General features: G+C 40.8%; 1 protein-coding gene across 2 annotated transcripts in view; it reads left to right on the top strand.

Moving 5' to 3' along the window:
• Positions 1-13,339: 13,339 nt before the first annotated feature.
• Positions 13,340-18,639, top strand: part of PDE3B (phosphodiesterase 3B) — an 81,313-nt gene continuing 76,013 nt past the window's right edge. The window contains exon 1 of one of the 2 annotated variants that reach the window (XM_086895417.1): positions 13,340-14,465. In XM_086895417.1, the coding sequence (XP_086751543.1) occupies positions 13,464-14,465 (1,002 nt within the window). In that variant the 5' untranslated portion in view covers positions 13,340-13,463. The remainder of the gene's footprint in view (positions 14,466-18,639) is intronic. The other variant, XM_086895418.1, reaches the window with a different exon arrangement.

The raw sequence follows: 18,639 nt of genomic DNA on the forward strand, positions 1-18,639 counted from the left end.
CAGCAGCAATTTGAATATATGATGTACAGAACTTCAGCTGAAGTGTTTCACTCAGCTGTTTTGGTATCTGGGAAACCTCCTGGTACATAGCTGTTTTGTAATTTTCAGACATCAAATAATGAAAGTAGTGTGTAGTATTTAAAATCCCAAAGATTGCATACATCTAGAAGACTTACATTTAGGAAACTGCTACATTGCAATTAGCCCTACAATAATTAAGTACTAAATACCAAAGTGGCCAGGAATCACAAACTTTCAAACTGTTACTAAGCACACAGTGGTACTAAGCAGTAATTATTACGATTTTTAGTCTTTGTAATTAGCAGCAGTCACAGAGAAACAGATTACAAACCAGCAACTTTTACAAATCAGTAAGTAAACAATAATAAAGGGTAATACAGGTTCATGTTCCCTTCATTTACTAATTGTATTGTTTGTTCACTATGCTTTTCTCTCTAGCAATATATTGGCATAATACAGTATTCATGTTTAATAAACATTCTAATTGTAGTAAATATGACATTTTTAATGTAGCAATAAAAATACCCAAATAAACATAGCACTGCAGTTTGTTGTAGGTCAGTGCTACTGAATACTGTAACAGTGAAATTCACTAAGCGATGTTGATTGCTCTGGAAAAAATATTTGAATGTTGACTAAATAAAAACTTCTGTAACTCAGTTCATTGTCAGTGTTGTGCTAATAGTTATAAGAAAATAAGATACATGTGTTTCATATAACTTTCAATTGATATATTTTTTCCAAATGTAAATAAAATACCATCAAGGTTGAAGAAGACAGATTTTCAGGTTACAAAAAAACCCTTGAGATTGTTTTTTTCCACAGTTTCATAAAATCTTACATAATTACAGAATAATTTAGATTGGAAAGGACCTCTGAGACCTTGAAGTCCAGCCTTTGACTTATCACCATTGTGTCCACTAGCCCATGGCACTGGGTGCCACATGCAATCATTTCTTCACCTCCAGGGATGGTGACTCCACCATCTCCCTGGACAGCCCCTTGCAATGTTTGACAGCCCTTTCAGTGAAGAAATTTCTCCAGATTCAGGTCCAACCCAAACCTCCCCTAGCACAGTTTAAGGCTTGTCCTCTCGTCCTGTCACTGGTTGCCTGGGAGAAGAGGCTGACCCCACCTGGCTACAACCTCCTTTTAGGGAGTTGGAGAGAGCGATTACATCACACACAATTTAACAATCACAACAGGAAACATTATGGAATGGCATAAATGATATTGCAAGTGTGTGACAAATAGGAATTCAGTTAATGATGCAAACTGAAACGCAGTTCTTGGCTTATACACTGTTTGAGTTTCTTATATTAAGCATCAGTCATTGCTAGCTCGTTACTACTAATTGAGCATAAGTGCAAAGGTATCACAATGTCAACTTCTGGGTTTCCCTAATCAGCTCCGGTAAAAACCTATTGATGTGTCCAGTTTGCTTCTTTTCAAGGTCCTTTCCTCAAAGGCTGTTGTAAATTCAAACACAAAATCTCCAAAGCAACGGAAGAACCCTTGTAAATGTGTTGCTTTTGCTGTTGCAGGTCAATTGTTACTCTTTCATTACAAAAAAAGATCCAGCAGGTGCACATGGCTGATTGTTTCTACACCATTACGTTGTATACCAGTATGCTGGGCTCATTTTAGCTATAAATAAGCACACAAAATTTAATCAACAGAAGTTAATAACACGCATTATCTAAATTTAGAATTGTAAAATTTCCATAGCATACCCTCATTTTTATTTATGTAGTCAGTTCAGACATGTTGTTAACAATTTCCTACAAGATCCTACTTATTAAAAATATCAACTGACAAAAACACGCATCTTAGAAATGTTTAAACACATTTCCACATCCAGTTCTTCCTCCTCTCACTGTAAAATCGTGCATTAGTGTGATAAGCACTAGTTTTGAGTACAAAAATAACTGAGTTAAATGATCCGGTCACTTATGTGTTACTTGATCTTGTGACATCACTTTACCTCCATTTGCTTGCCTTTGACAGCTAAATACATTAGGATTATTTACAAACATTGAAGGTTGTACCATTGTACAGAGGTGACAAAAGCAGCAACCCCATCAGAATTACAAAAACATTTCACTTTACTCGGTGTGCAGCTCTTTGTGTGGTAAATTCTGAGCTGTCTTAATGGGTACTGCTTTTGATGCCTTGAGAAGGCTGACCTAGAACAGTGGCTAGACAGAATTAAGAATAAAGTAGTTATTTGTTGAAATGCCTTAAAGAATGCACCTTGGGCAGTCCAAGAGCCTGGCAAGGGCTACACACAAGGCGGACCTAGAAATGGTCACAAAATGGACAATTGGTCATGAGGTCTCACATTTTTAGAAGTTTAGTTCCATCTGCGTATTTGGGTTAGTTGTTCAATCACAGCTTCAGATTATGAAGTCTCATCCATGCTTTCTCTCTTCAGTCCACTGTTGTTTCTGCTTTTGGGCCTAAAACTTGTAACGATTGTCCTTGGTATCAAGCTAGAAAAGGAATTTTTCTATCTACCTACTCTGTGAAAAGAGCTCACAACACTTAATATGAAGCTCAAAACTACACACCTGGGCAGTGCAGAATATGAAAAATATGAAAGCTAAAGCTGAAGGCATCACTTTCAATAAACTGTGGTTCAGAGAATTGGAAGGGACCCACAAGTATCAACGTCCAGCTCCTGGCCCTACACAGGCCACCCCCAAGAGTCACACCCTGTGCCCCAGAGCATTGTCCAAATGCTTCTTGAGCTCTGTCAGCCTTGGAGCTGTGACCACTGCCCTGAGGAGCTCTTTGAGTGCCCAGCCACCCTCTGGGTGAGGAACCTTTTCCAGATATTCCCTGGCACAACTCATGAATGAATGGCCAACAGGACGTTCAGCTAAGATGCTAAGAGCAGGCTGATAAATTACTGCAATTTTACACAGTATTGATTACAAATGCTAAGCAATCCTATTGTATTGTATGAGGAACAAAAGGGACTTTTAGCTAGAAAAGTAGACTTGAATGGGAAAGATTATTGAGCCAAGTTGTTTGAAACAGGAACGCTTTCACTGCGTGTGATGGATTCCTGAACAACATAGAAAGCTCAGGTTATATGTGATGAGAAACTTCCTCTTAACAAGTAATAAAAATAAAATTAACCTAAGAAATGCAGGTGCCATGCTTAGGTTTTAGAGGACAGACATAAACCACATAAACGTATAATTTTAAAACCAGACAATTTCTGTCTCCTACCACAATTTATTCCTGTCTGCTTTTTTACTCAGATGAATTCCTTCTGTGATTAGAATGACAAAATACTTCCACATTAATGAGCTAATTAGCTTAATTGCATAATTTTGCTGGTTTTTTAATCTCATGTGGAATCTCTAGCAGATATAATTACTAAGTCACAATTACAGGATTCTGTTACATTTCTCCTTCTTTGGAACATGTTTTGTTCTGAAGATCTGCTTACATAGGCTGTCTTGTTAGACCTTCATTGCTTTGAATGCTAAAAAAAATATTAATCTCCAAGACCAGAAGGTTTAAGAGTCCAGATTTTTTTATTCAAGAGGTAAGATACTGTATATATTTCCATTATCAATCAGACATCTGCAGCCTGATACTTCAAGATGAAGGTTCCAGTTTTATTGAACTATGAACAAAAGAATTAGTGACTCTGTTTGTGCTATTTTCTTCACAGTCCAAGCTTGTCCAAGTAGGATAAGAAAGCATTAAAGTCTGATGAATTTCTAAATACATTAAGGTCTGTAAGATTTTCATGCACAAAACTGAATGGAATAATACAGCCAAGCAAAACAGCTGAGATTATATTCAAGCATGTGCTGAAACAGGCCAGACCCTGAAGAGGTATAATTCAGCAAATTTCTTTACTGGGTTGTTTTATGCCTGCTGACAATATAATGCAATTTTAGCAATTTAACAGAATTTAAACGAATGTTAATTAACAAGGACCTGTCTTACTGATTTAAGGTCAATAAAATGTGTATCTGAAAGACCTGGAAATGAGAGCTCACTGAAACACTCAGCTCATTTTTTTCTCCCCTTTCCCTCCCAATAAATGACCTGATTCAGACTGATTTTGATCTTTTTCAAAATATATTTATGCATCTGATGCTCATGCATTAAGTCAGACTTCTCTGAAAAATCAAACCAGCCCCCTAGTTAGATTTAATCTTTATTAATAAGCAAAGTCCATAAAATGCTTCTATTTCAATTCAAGATAGAAATTTCAATTAGCAAGTTAAGGACTGAATTGACATTGAAATATTAGTATGTATTCTTAAGTTTAATGCTATTTCACTGAAGGTGCAGATTTTATAATAAAACACGATTCAGCATAAAATAAACTTTTTATAGAAATGCTACATATGAAGAAAGTCACTTACCTTCTGTTTTATTATTAACCTCCAATTTCACTTATAGTATAGGATGACAAATTGTACTTGAGTAATCGGGTGAAAAAGTGAAGTCTGGGAATATTTGATGAATTCCTACATTTTTACTATTAAATCCTCCCCCAAACTATACCACTATTCTCTAAATAAGCTCATGTAAAAAAATTAGTACCATATATAATTACATAATTCTCAAGTATCATAAAGCTAGAACTTTAACAGCTTTGTTGAATGTGATACACCGTTATCTTTATTTTTGCTAGGATATAAACATCCAAATTCATGGTGCCTTGGAAAAAACAATTGCCAAAGACATCCCAGTTTACTTAAATGTGTAATTTCTGAAAAGTTTCGCTTTTTTTTTTCTTAATTTATGCATTATATGTCACATAAAAATGATGTTTTCAAAGGTTATGCAAATCCATGAAAATTTTCCATAAATCCAATATGAATTGTTAGACAATTAATTTTATTTGAAGGAACATGCAGATTATATGTGCTGAAATCACATCAGCATTAATAGATTCTGTTTGTAAAACATTAAAAATCATTGTTGTAATTTTCACCCTCAAAGTGAGACCTTGGTACGATTAGAACATATTTCAGCTGTAGAGGTGCACATCATTATGCGCTTATCTGGACTTGCACATGCTGCTCCCTTTCCAAAGAGTCCCAGTTGGTTCAGATGAGAAGGATGATCCCTTAGATTTAAAAAATAAAATAGTGGAAGCATCTGGATAGCACCTGGAAGTACCAAAAGCCAACATGCTGCTGCTTTGTGTCATAAAAATAACAACGTGGGCACAGGAAAGATTTCTGTCCTCTAAGTTTCTAAAGTGAGTTAGTGTTTAATTAACTTGGTACAATATTTCTGATATTCACTGATTTTTTTATTTGTCAAAGATCATCTCATGGATATTTTCCTTCACTAGAAACGGGAAATCTCATCTAACAATGGCCTTCCACAGCAACTCCATCTTTCCAGTGCTTTCCAGTGCATTGCCCATTCTTTTTCAACTGACAAGCACTACATCCATTAAAGGCACCTTATCATACAAGAAATAACTTTTCACTACTCTTTTCTAGTTTTCATTCCCATGGGCCTGTTTTTTGACAAATTCAACCAGAAGATGTAATTTGTAGTAACTCGGTCTGTGCTGCCACATGCTGAGGATCACAGCGTTGTGATTTACCTTGAAAGTGACTGCTTTGCTTGATGTGGAATGCAACCAAATCTCTCTTTGCCACCCTTAGACATGACAGACCAACAACACCTAATGGCAGGAATACTGACACCATGCTTGTGAATACACTTGCACAAGAAGCCTCTTTCACCAATATACATTTTTAATTCCTCCCATAACTGCATTTTGGCATCTCCTTCAGGACCTCGTTCCCATTATGTCTGGTTGCCTACAAACCACCACAGCTCTCTCTCTGTCTTCAGCACTGCAGACATACAAACACCTTAGCAGCTGATTAGGCTGCATTTAAGAGAGAGCACGTAGCACATGGAAAAACAGGAGATGATCCAAGCAGCTGCAGTTGCTGGCTGCAGCACATTTCTACAGAGTAACCGCAGTGATCGCCACCACACGAGCTTAGGAAGATAAGGCACAATCCTGGTGTTTCTTCCAGCACTGAGCTTTGGTCAAAACTTGTGCTTTCCCTAAGTGAGCCACACTTGCATGGCTTTTCTGGAGGCATAATGTTTCTTTAGTTTGTTGTTTGCTTGGGTTTTTTTTTTTTGCTAACTGGTTATGTTGTAATAATGCCGTTTCTCTGTTTATTCAAGCATCTGATACACAACTGATAAAAAAGTTGAGGCACACCCAGACAATTGTTCCCTATGTAATCCTAACTGTCTTTAAATTAATTGACAAATTAGCTTCTCAAACTCTAATATTCAAAGAAAAGCTAATTCAAAACATGGTATTTGGCCATCAAACTCCTAATGGATATGAATGAAAGGAAAGCAACAAAGGCAGTAACTTACTAACTCAAAGCTTGAACACAAAGTAAGTACTCTTCCCACCTTTTCTTTCCCATGTTCTGCTCACCAGTAGAATATTATTCCCATCAATTTTCTGATTCTTCAATCATACACAAGATTTTCTACACAAATGATCCCAGATTATGATGAAAAAGTCAAAAAGGAGGCTCTAGAAAGCACTGATGTGCCTCATAATTTCCTGGAGCATTACTCAGTGAAAGTTTCCAAATTAGGTACCAAACAAATAATTTCTTTCCCCATGAAAAAAAGGGCAAGGACTACAGTCAGGGCACATTTACACACAAGAAAAATTAGATCTGATTGTTATTAATTGCGTGGTTAACAGTACGAAATGCTTGAAGAGAAACTTTAAAGAGGACTTTAAGTAGAATTTAACTAACAATCCTGTGCTGATTCAAAAGAAAGCACAAGAAGGTTTTATGAAGTGAACAGCTGGGGAACTATGCCTAAAGATATTAAACAGATGCAAAAGCTGTCCACATAGTGAGAAAATGACTGGAATGGCAGCACTGCATTAAGAAGGAATGATCAAATGTCTGTATTTCATGTGTCTGAAGAGCAGGAGAAAAGGGTGTTATGAGGTGAAAACAACAGTAATTTTCAACAGAGCATACCAAGACTACAGAGCATTGTCAAAAAAGAAATAAAAATGTGCAGTACAAACAGAAGGTAATTATTAAAATGAAGAAATAATAAAATGGATGTGGTAAGGTTTAGACAGGTTCTGGATGTGTGAGTCAAAAGAAATAGGCCAAAACGGGTACCAAGATTACAGCCTTGAGTGAAAAGAGGCATTGTTACTTTATCAGTTCTTTTTAGTTATCCTACTACTATCCTACTAGAACAGAGAACAGACAATGCAAAAACAAGTTAGTATTTTGAAACATAGACAAATTTCCATTTAGAAATTACGAAATAGAAAATGAAGATATTTGCTTGTGTATGGAGACCATGATATCATTAGCCACTGTTTAACAGGTGCAGGTATTCTATCCTATGGTGCCTTAAGTACCAACCAGTTCCGGCAGAGGCAGAGGGTTCAGCAGGGCCAAGGGTCCTGCCCTTACACCACAAGAACCCCCTGCAGCTCCAGGCCTCTCCATCCTTCCTGCAGGGCTCAGTGTGAGGCTCCAGCTTCCTCCTGTGCCAGGGGCACTTGCTCCAGCTGGCATTGCCACCAAGGCCTGGGGCACATCCCTGCCATTGCAGCCTTAAGCAGGGCCCTCCTTCACTGAGCACCATTGCTGCTTCTTGGCCCCCACTGCCCTCCTATGGATGCTAGCTTTGGAGCAGGCTGCAGGCCCATGGCCTCTCAGTCCTGCCTGAGAAGCTAGCCTGGGAATTCAAAGAAGGATTTCAAAACAATCCTCAGAGACAGAAAACAACTGCCAGGTGCTGTTTATCTGTCCTCTTGTTTCTCCTTGCAGGAGAGAGTCAGGGGGGCAGAGTGTCCCTGACCAATGATGGTAATGTAGCACTTTGTTAACCAATAAGAGTTTCCTTTCTGTACTTTCCACGTGTCTGTCTATAAGACAGGCCTGAAGCAATAAACTAAGGAATTCTCGTGTTGAAACTCCCTTGAGAGTCCAGTGTCGTTCTTTCTAGCCTTTCCCAATTGGAACGACACCCTCCAACTCCCAAGATCCCTGGAACATCAAAGAATAAGGATAAGCAGCCCCTTGGAATAGGCAGAAAGTTGAGCAGCACTCCTGGGCAAAGCCTCTGGTCCTTCCTAGAGGCACCTTACTGATGAGGCAGTGCCAGCCTTTCCAGAGATGGCAAGGACAAGAGAGAGCAAATGCCAACAAGCATTGCAAGCTGTGCCAAGGGACGTTTGGGTTGGACATTAGGAAGAGTGTTTGCCCAGAAAGGGGCCCTTGGGGGTGGTGGGGGGGAAGTTTCTTTGGCCAGCTTAGTCCTGGAGCTGCTGCTGATGGGAATTGTCCTCAGATGGTGCCTTGGCAGAAGGCTCTGGAGATGCTGGGGAGAGGTGAGGGAGTGGGATGGGTCAGGGGCCAGGATGAAACAAGTTCTTGGACCAAGCTGGTGTCAGGCAGAGCACAAGAGCCCCCATGGAGGAGGAAATCCAGGCAGATCCCGAGAGTCCTGGGCCTCTTGGGCAGCACTTTGCCCAAGGCCCCAAAGCAGAGGGATCATTTCAAGCCCAGGGAGAGAATTTGGGCCAGGGCCTGAGCCCTGATGAAGTTTTTCTTAGCAATAGTATTCTAAGTTGACAGTTTTTCAGATAAAGGTTCTACCCATATACTTCTGTCACTGCCTCATTTTAGATTTTTCATGTAGTACAGTTTAGTAAAGTTCAGCTTTTCTACACATTGCTATTTTATTTTCTTGATATTCCATCCTTTATTAAAATCAAGTTCCTTCATTGGAAGAAGGAGTATGCTGCTGTTTTCTAGGAAATGTTAACTTTGATGGCTTACTCATTCCTACAAGCCCAATAGGACAAAAGACTACAAATCAGCTTTACAATTTCAAAAACTACTCCTTCAACTCTTACACATTAATTTTATTATTGGCCATGTTCTGAAGCAATACCAAACCCACACATAAAACAAGGAGAAGATAATCAGCAGTTGACATCACCTTCTAAACTACATTTTAAATTTAGTTTAAGGTCTCTGATGCAAGTTTGAGTGTAAATGGAGACATTCACACAGTGGCATTACCAGTTGGTAGTTTTGGCCTTTCCAGTGAGTTTCCTTTTTATTTTTTCTTTTACCAAATTAAGGAAAAAAACAAACAGAAGCAATTTTTTTAGGCGGAGAAAAGACATGGTCGGTTTTCAAGAAAGCATTTTATTCTGCCCTTATTATAACCTAATGGGGAAAATGTGAGTTTTTAGTAAAACCTCACTGTGATGTTGCAGTTGTTCTAGCACTGTGATGAATAACAGGCAGGTCTGTAAGATTCCTGTAGCTCATCCCATGCAAGGGTCATTGACCACTTATCACTGTAGGGATCACTGGGAATAAGGACAGTGGAAAAGGTGGAGGTAGCTGGATAAATAAGTACTTACAATTTACTTTGCAAAAAAAAAAAAACCCAACTCAAATCAAAGCTATAAAAATAGTTATCCTCTGAATTAGGAGAATTTAAATTAACTGTTTTATGACTGTTTTTTGTTCATATTCTTAGGTTAAATATTGTCATTTCTATCTGAAATATTCATCATTATTATGTTTTTCAGAAGTGAATGACAAAGTGATATATACCTCTCTTCCCAAAATATGATTTTAATGTTTGCAAGTTTAATCACTTAGGAAGCAAAAGGAACCCCACATGTCTCAGGATCAATAGAAACCAACCAACAAAATTTGACAAAGTATATTAAATTATCAATAAAGTGAGTAAATATTTTCCACTGTAGAGATAGATGCCACCAGCTTATGAATTTTTCTAGTACAGACTTAGTGAAGAAAAAATCAGTGTTTACTGCCAAATCAGTCATGAGTTGTTCTATTCCACTGCCAGTATGCTGTGGGTATAAACACCATATTCTTCACAGTCTTATCCACAAAAATTCCCACTTTAAAATTAAGTCTGGTTTTGAGTTTGACCAAACTAATGAAAATACTCTATTAAAACACAATGATGGCAGCAGGGTCAGTCTTTGCAATGAAAATCTAAGATTTAACAGTATGTTTCTGATCAGATCTCCAGGGCTGAGTATACATGGTTATTGTGGTGGCTTGGCCCTTGCTGGCAGGCAAACTTCCACCCAGACACTGGCTCATTTCCTCTGCTCAGGAGGAAAGGGAGAAAATAAGAAAAGCAGAAACAAGAAAGCTGCCTCAAAGATAGGGAGGTCACTGATGAAACCTGGAAAATCTTATTTATCACCATTTGAAATGAATATTTAATTATATTAGTATTTATTATTATTAGATAGAGACAGCCAACCTGACTCAAACCACTAAGCCAGTCATCTTGTTTTGGTAGTGAGACTGGAGGATGACAAAAAATGTGACATTCCCCTGACATAAATGTCTTTGCTCCAATTTTAATGAAACAATATGTTTTTCTGTATTTCTTTAAGAAATAGCTAATGAAAAGTCATTTCTTTATTCTAAAAATTATTCTGTTACAAGGAGCAATTTAGTTAATGCTCTTCTGATTTACAAAAGGCACTAAAGTACTCCAACCAAGTTTTCTTTATACTGAAATTCTTCATGATGAGATTGGAAACTCCTCAAGATGGGGTCCTGTAACGTGGTAGGAAGAGTGTTATTAGACAACCAAAATATTACTAAAGACCAACTATATTCCATTTATATATTACATTTGGGAATGTATACATTTCTTCAGCACACATCACTGAAATTAAGCTAATTAATTAACGATAAATGATCTGGAAAAGGATGGGAAGGTGGTAAAGTATGCTGTTAATACAAAGTTACTGAGAGTAAAGATAGAACTGACTGAGGGAATGTGCTTAAAACCTCACAATGCTGAGTTCACAGGCAGGTGAAATGTACTGTAGATAACTGTAATGTAAACACAGAGAAAAAAATCCTAATCTTACCTATAAAATTATCTAGTGGATGTAGATGTTAACAATCAGAACACAAAGTCTGGGATCTATATACTTAACATTGTGAAAACAGTGTTCAATGCTCAACAGAACCACTTTCAACAATGCTCGGTTTATCTGCCCTCTCACTTCCCTAGCAAAGCAAAACAAATGAGGGACAGGAATTACAAGGAAAGAAACCATTATATGGACTGTGCTTCTGTCTTGAATACTGGGTGTAACTCCTGATCTTCTCTACTCCAAAAGCATATAGTAGTGCTCAAAAAAAGAAAAAAAACCCAGTAACATGAAAATAATCTGAAGAAAAATATGTCCAAACTCTTCAGTTTAGAAAATAAATGCAAGACTGAGGAAAGATGTAATATCATGAATTGAAGAGGCATGGCGACTAGAGAGCAACTGTTCATTGTTTCTATCAAAATGAGAAGAATATCAATTAAGACAAATAGGAAACTTAAAAAAAAAACGCATTTCACATTTGCATAGTCAAGTTGCATTGAGTAAAGACCTTTTCTTGTACTATTCTGACAATGCTAAAAAAACCAATGTGGACTTAAAAAAAAAAAAAGACTGGAAAAATTTGTGGATTAAGAAGCTACTAAGAACTGTCAAGAATAAGACACCACTTCTGATTCAGGAAGTGCTGAAGCCACAGATGGTTGCATCCTTGGCATTTAGGGATCATGTGATGTCCTATCTCTGTGCTCTTCCTCAGGCACTTCCTAGTTCCACTGCTAGAAGTATCCCCAAATGTGTTTTAATGAAGATTACACCAGCGAATTATTTCTGGAATGCATTTATTTATAGCTGAATTCAAGACAATTAAAAAAAAATAAAGAATATGCATAAAAGCAAGGTATTTCTCAGCCTTAAGAGCATTTACAAGTATACTTGATTGTGGTCTAATTGATATCACAAACATATAAACACAAGAAAATGTAAGAATATAATCCCAAAAGAACTACACATTTTCCTTTTTCTAAAACTTTTTAGAACCAGTATGATGGCACAGAATCTTTGTCAAGTGTACCAAGCCAGGAGAGATTTTTTTTTTTTCTTGTTTTTGGAAAAAGAGTGTAATTTCTAAGAGAGGAAGATGCATTATGGTATCAAAATTCCACCAGATTGATCTGCCTTTTAAAAAAAATAAGTCATTACTTACTTCCCTCCCACGTACAGGAGTTACTCTATTTGCCATTGCATGCTGAATTTTGTGTCAGGAATCACGCTTGATGATTTCTGTTCATGGCCAGGCCCGTGTCCTGTGGCAGCACTTCCTGCCACCCCACAGCTTCCACAAACCGGCTGCAACTCGGGGGCTGCTCAAAGGGAGGCAATCACAAGCAGTGGGACCAAATCATTTCAACAGTTCCTTGTTTCAGTAAAAAAAGACAAAAAAAGTGCAGCCACTGCATTACCCGAACTCTTTTCTGAAGCAGTGTAAGTAAAGCAGTACAATATTATGGGGAAACATGGCTCAAAGGACCTTTGTTCTAAGTAAAAAGGTAAACACGCACAATTATAATAAATTTCAGAAGTGCTTAGCAGTTACTTTTCCAGAAACAAACAAACAGAATGAATGAGCAAAGGCATTACTCAAAATCCCATTAGCTGCCTATTTTCCTTTACAGCAGTCTAAACACTTCCACCGATCCGTTCCAAAATTATTGTTTTGTTCCATTCCAAAGGTATTAGCTGTGCAAATAAACCTGGTCGTGCGATGCGGTCTGGTCTGTAACGTGGTTAACGAAGGCGGAAAAAAAGAAATAAAAATTTTTTAAAAAAAGTAGATAATTAGTCTAATCCATACTTACTTCTCGGGTGCTAAAAATAAATAAAAATAAAATAAAAAGGGATAAAAAGGAAAAAGTGATGCTCCTCAGAGGGAAAACACTTGGATACTCTGCGCGTGCTTTAGAGCCCGTAGGAACAACTTTTCCGCGGCATCTCGAAGCGAAATGACAGATAAAGCACAAAGCCGCTCCGGTTCAGCGCTCCTGCCCCTCCGTGGCTTCCCCCCGCGCCCCTCGCTGCGGCTCGGCCCGAGCCCCGCACGCTGCCCTGGGGGGCGGCCGGGCAGCCACAGACGGCCGGGTCTGTATTTTAGGGGAAAGCTGGCGGGCAGCGCGGTTCCCGGCCCGGGGGAGGGAGGAGGGAAGGCGGGCGGGAGGCGGGGGCTGCTCCCACCCCCGCAGGCTCCGCCGCTGCCGCCGCTGGGCGCTGGGAGGCGGCAGCGAGTGCCCTCCGCCCGAGCCGTTTGAGGAACGCGAGCGGGCGAGCCAGACTTTTACCTTTTCCTCTCTTTTCTTCCCCGTCCTCACCCACCATGCCGCGGGCGCCGCTGCCCGCGGGGGACGAGCGGCGGCTCAGCCCGGCGCCCTTCTCTTGAGGGGATGCGGGAGGCGCGGCCGGGACGCAGCTAGCGCGACCCGCGCCTCTCCGCCGTCCTCCCCCCGCCGCGTCCCCGACCACCATGAGGGAAGAGCGAGAAGCTGCGGCGGCGGCCGCCTCCCCCGGCGGGGCCGGCAGAGCCCCGCAGCCCTGCCCGCAGCCGGACGGCGGCGGGGCGGCCGCCCCCGCGGCGCTGCCCGGCGGCAGCGGCGCCGAGAGCCTGCGGAACGGATACGTGAAGAGCTGCGCGACCCCGCTGCGCCAGGACCCCCCGAGGAGCTTCCTCTCCCTGCTGCTCTTTCCTACCGCCTCCTCCTCCCGGGCTCGGCTCGCCCTGGGCGTCCTGGCCGCCGCCGTCCTCTCGCTCCTGGCCTTTCCCGGCCGGGGCAGCGCCCGGGAGCAGCGGGACGGGAGCAGCTGGCGGAGCCCGCGGCCGCTGCACGCCTTGCTGTGCCTGACCCGCTGCCTCAGCCCCCTCTTCAGCATCGCCTGTGCCTTCTTCTTCCTCACCTGCTACCTGCTCGGCGGCCGGCGCGGGGAGCACGGCGGCGGCACGACCCGCTGGTGGCTGCTGGCGCTGCCCCTGTGCTGCTTCTCGGGGGACTTCGTGGCGCTGCAGTGGCTGCTGCCCGCGGAAGGGCGTGAAGAGGAGCCGCAGATGTTCCTAGGAAGGCTCCTGACCGTGCTGGTCTCGGTGGCGGCGCTGACCGTGCCGCAGAGCTCCCTGAAGTTGCGCCGGAGCCTCCTGGTGCCGGTGCTGTGCAGCCTGGTGTGGCTGGTGTCGCTGAGCAGCCTCCAGGCGCTGCCCCCGGCGCTCGGGCCGCTGCTGGCCGGCACGGTGGGGGTGGCAGGCTGCCTCCTGGCACTCTGCGGCGGGGAGCACGGCATCTTCTCGGAGCACAGCCGGGGAGCGCACCACCAGCATCACCGCCAGCCGCGCCTCCCCAGCCTGGAGGAAAAAGTGCCTGTGATCAGACCCAGGAGGAGATCCAGCTGCGTGTCCCTAGGGGAAACTTCGGTCAGCTACTACGGCAGCTGCAAAATGTTTAGGAGACCCTCGTTGCCTTGCATTTCCAGAGAGCAGGTAGGTTTCTCCGGAACTCGCAGGAGAAACTTTGGGAGGAATGAGCGCCGCTCCATAAGCTTTTCCTCACCGCTGTGTGTGTCTGTGCTGGATGTCTGCTCGCTGACAAAGTCCTGCTGGAGGAATGGAGGAGAATGTTATTCCCTTAGCGGGGTTCTCAGCTCGGTTCCGCGGAATCCATACAACCCTCTCTTTCTGCGTGGGTGCTGAACCATAATAATGTGTTTGCTGTAGGACAGAAGGCTCGCTCGCTTTTTATGCAATCTCAATTATTAAACAGCAGTTCTTATTGATTAGAGCAAACCCTCAACCCAGTCAGTTTCAGCTGTCGGTTACCTTGTTATTTTGTTTCTTTTCCGAAGCCCCCACCTCCTCCGCGTCTGGTAGCCTTTCCGAGCCAAAGAAACCACAGCTTTCTCAGCTGCTCGGCGCTTCTGGTTCCTCCCGCTTTCTATCGACAAAATCATTGCCTAGTGCTAAAGAAATAGCAGGTTTTGAGGGATATTATTTATGGAATGATGGCGTTGTTTGAGTGGCAGCTGTCCTTCTGTCCTGCAGATTGCTGTCGTTCGTTCCTCTCTCTCCCTTTCTCTTCCCCCGCTGCTCCTCGCTCCACCTAAGTTAGTTTGGGGTTGATGGGTTTTAAGAAACTTTTTAATGAAGAGAGAGCTGTTCAGTAGGGGCTGGAGGGATGCCCGAAACGCTCAGTTTTCTTGAATGGAACTCTGTTGGTTTCTACCTCCCGGAAAACTTTTCAATGAGTCTTGTTTTTCGTAGCGTAAAACCCCCGTGCGTGTGGGGGGAGTTTGTTTTTATTTGGCCACTTGCACGTCAAATGCAGGAACATCGAGTTGTGCTGGAACCGGCCCGAGGCTGCTGCGAGTGCATTGTCAGCCCCTTGGAGCAGGGAGAATGAGGGGAGTGTGTTTAATGAACGTGCGAGTGATTGTTAGAATCCCCCCTCTGTGCCTGTCCTGGCTGAACCTCACCGGTGCCAAATGAAATTTTCTGATTTTCCCCTTGACGTTTGTTCTATAATGCAGGACTTGTGTGAATTAGGGCTGAGGAAATACGAGGTGAATCTGAAACGGTGGAGTAGTTGGCGAGCATTTCCCCCTCCCTGAGTTTGCACAACAGAATTAATACAGTAATTGTTTACGGTGATTAATACAGTAATTGTTTCTGCATAAAAGGTTAAAATGCGAGTATGCTGTGACGGTCTTCAAAAATAACTCGTTCAGTAAGTTGCAGATTATCTAATGCATACAATGAAAGAAACATTAAAATGTTTTACTAGCAGTTAAGATATATAGGATCTATCATATAATAATTTATTTTCTCTGTTCCCTTCTGGATAGTAAATGCTCTCTTTTGCTGTCACTTTGGTCTGCAGCACAGAAACCTCAGAAAATGTGATTTCATTAACCTTTCTAGATGATAGAAGATATTTGTTCATATGTAAGTTACTAAAAGCTTCCTTTGACATTCAGCTCACTTCTTTAAAGGCATGTGCATATTTCAAGTTAGGGCATTCATTATTCTTCAAGTAACATCATAAATGTCAGCTATAACTAAATATGTAGAATTTATTGGCAATGCTTAAATCATACGTGCTCATAATAAAATGTAACTTTTTGGTAGACTTCCAGAAATTGATATCTTTGTTATCACTAGATGTGAACAACAAAGAGATATGAAGTTCTTAATTTTCCTAATAATCAGTTATGCTTTACAATAAATATTTGTGCTTTGTTAAGCACGGTTTAAATGAGATTCATAGATACATGTTCTCTGCTGTATTTTATATACAATTTTACAAGGATAACACAGGTTAAATCCTCTGATCTCCTGTCTGACTTGGAGAAAGATCAGACATTGCAGAGCTGATAAAACATCAATTGTTTGGGCAGGGGTAGGGAGAAGTAAGCTCATAATGTGTGACTTTATTTGAATAAACAGTAAAAGGTTTTTATATTGCTTCCTTGAAACTGAAGGAATGTGTGTACTTATTGCTTTTCAGAGAGCATCTGTTGTGTGGCTTTCCTTTAAGGGATGATTATACATTTTGCAAATCTTTATAAAGCAATGCAGTGTTTCTTTTCCAATATTAATATTTCAAGGAGTTTAATGAAGATTGTTAGGAAGGTGCTGCTAGTCCACCATGACAGAAATACTTTGATAAACGAGAGATAAGCTATTATTGTGATTCTGTTAGATCTATTTCGTGTGATTGTCACAAACCTCTTAAATGGAGAAGAAGTTTATGTCAAATATAGAATAGCAGGTCAGTAGGGTACCCCAAGGATCATCTGGTCCTACCTTTCTTGGCAAAATCACTGTCTAGACAAGTTGGCCCAGCGCCCTGTCCAGCTAAATCTTATTTGTCCAGTGTTGGGGAATCCATTGCCTCTCTGGGGAGATCATTCCAGTGGCTGATTGTTCACATATATAAAAAAAAAAACCATAATAAAAAAAAATCTCATTTTGTGTAGATTTTAGTTATTATTTGATGAAAATAGGGAGTGTTAGTATTGACTTAAATTTTCAGTAACATGTTGATTTGAAGTTATATGTGCTCTCTGTCTACTTAAGTATACAAGAAAATAATTATATTTATTTGATTGTTTGGGTTTTTGGGGTTTTTTTGTTCAGCCAGCAATTCCAAGGGGTCTGTGAGCATGGAGATGAAATACTAACACACAGGGGAATGTGCAACCAGCAGCACATGCACACAGAAATTGGATGGAACTATCATTTTTTCCTGGGATACAAGTGGAAAGAGGCCCTGTAAACATGATCCTATAAAAGCTTGCAAATTTGAGTGAACCTCATGACAAAGACTTAGATATTGCTTTCTGGACTTCAACAAGTGTGGGAATTATAAGGCTGGAAGTTGATAAAATTAGATTATTCCTATTAAATTAATCTTACTTCAATATTCATCTCAGACCTAGAGAGGAATTGCAGTAAGACTGAAGTATTGATTGGTTTTTCAAATTTTGTGCAGGTCTTATTTTGACTGCATGTATTAATTGGATGGTAATCTGTTAGCTCTACCTATTGCTGCTGATATCAAAGGATTTATCTTTATTGACTGTTGCACATTTAGCACTTAATTAGTGGGGGTTTTTCTGCCCAAAAGCCAAATCAGGGTATCTAAAAGGTGCTTGTCAGTATTGCAGACCTTGTAAACACTATGTCCTAAAAAATATACTAGTAAGACTTGTTTTTTCTTTAACTTGATAATTGACATATACATGACAGCAAACAACTATGTGTATGAAATCTTACATAGGAGCTACTCAAAATCCAGAAAGAATATTCATATTTTCCCTCGAGTAAAGAATAGGCCTTCCTAATTAAATACACATGATACGTGTCCCAAACAGTGTGCAAACAGAGCTGATATACAATTTTCTGGTTATCTGACTAGATTCAAACACGTAGGAAAGCTGGGATATTTCGTGGACAAAGACTGCTTTCATGTTGCACTCTGTTAATTACAGGAATAATTGTCTTGTGGTTAGGGTTCGATTGACCACCACCTCTCCCCAGTTTCTGTTCCAAGCTATCTCATACCTTTGATGTATTACCTTGGAAAAGTGAGGACTTGATTTCAGGAGTCTGAAGTATTTGTGTAACTTGAAATTAATGCAGTTCCTTATTTGCTCATGGAATTTACATCTGTGTCTGTTACCCATTTGTGAAACAAATTACACTTTGTCCTCAAGTTTTCAGGGTATAACTTCCTAGAGCAGAAACTGTCTGTTAATGTATATTTTAGAGTGTCTTAAATTTGTTACACTCAGATACTGTTAGCAGCCCAGAAACAGGTGAACCTTTACCTGTTGGGTGCAGCCAGTAACAAAACAATTCTCCTTGCTGTGTGTTTGACGAACCAGCTCTTTGCTATTTGAAGTTTTTCCCTCACGATTCCGAGCTGTTACCACAGCTGTACCTGCATGGCAGGATGTGTTTCTGCTGCTCACCCAATCTTCCTGTCTCTGGGGTCTGTCTCATGGGGAAAAAATCAAGGTAGCAGTGTGTGTTGAGCTGTGGATGGAATCAATTCCAATGGGATGCAGCTGAGTGCAAGGAATGTGCAAAGAGAAAGATTATATGATGAAAGCAACACAGTTGGAAAACTGTTTCTGCAACCATATTTTGGATGAGC

Source organism: Cyanistes caeruleus, chromosome 6 (genome assembly GCF_971803275.1).
Source record: "Cyanistes caeruleus chromosome 6, bCyaCae1.hap1.1, whole genome shotgun sequence".
Classification (NCBI taxonomy): domain Eukaryota; kingdom Metazoa; phylum Chordata; class Aves; order Passeriformes; family Paridae; genus Cyanistes; species Cyanistes caeruleus.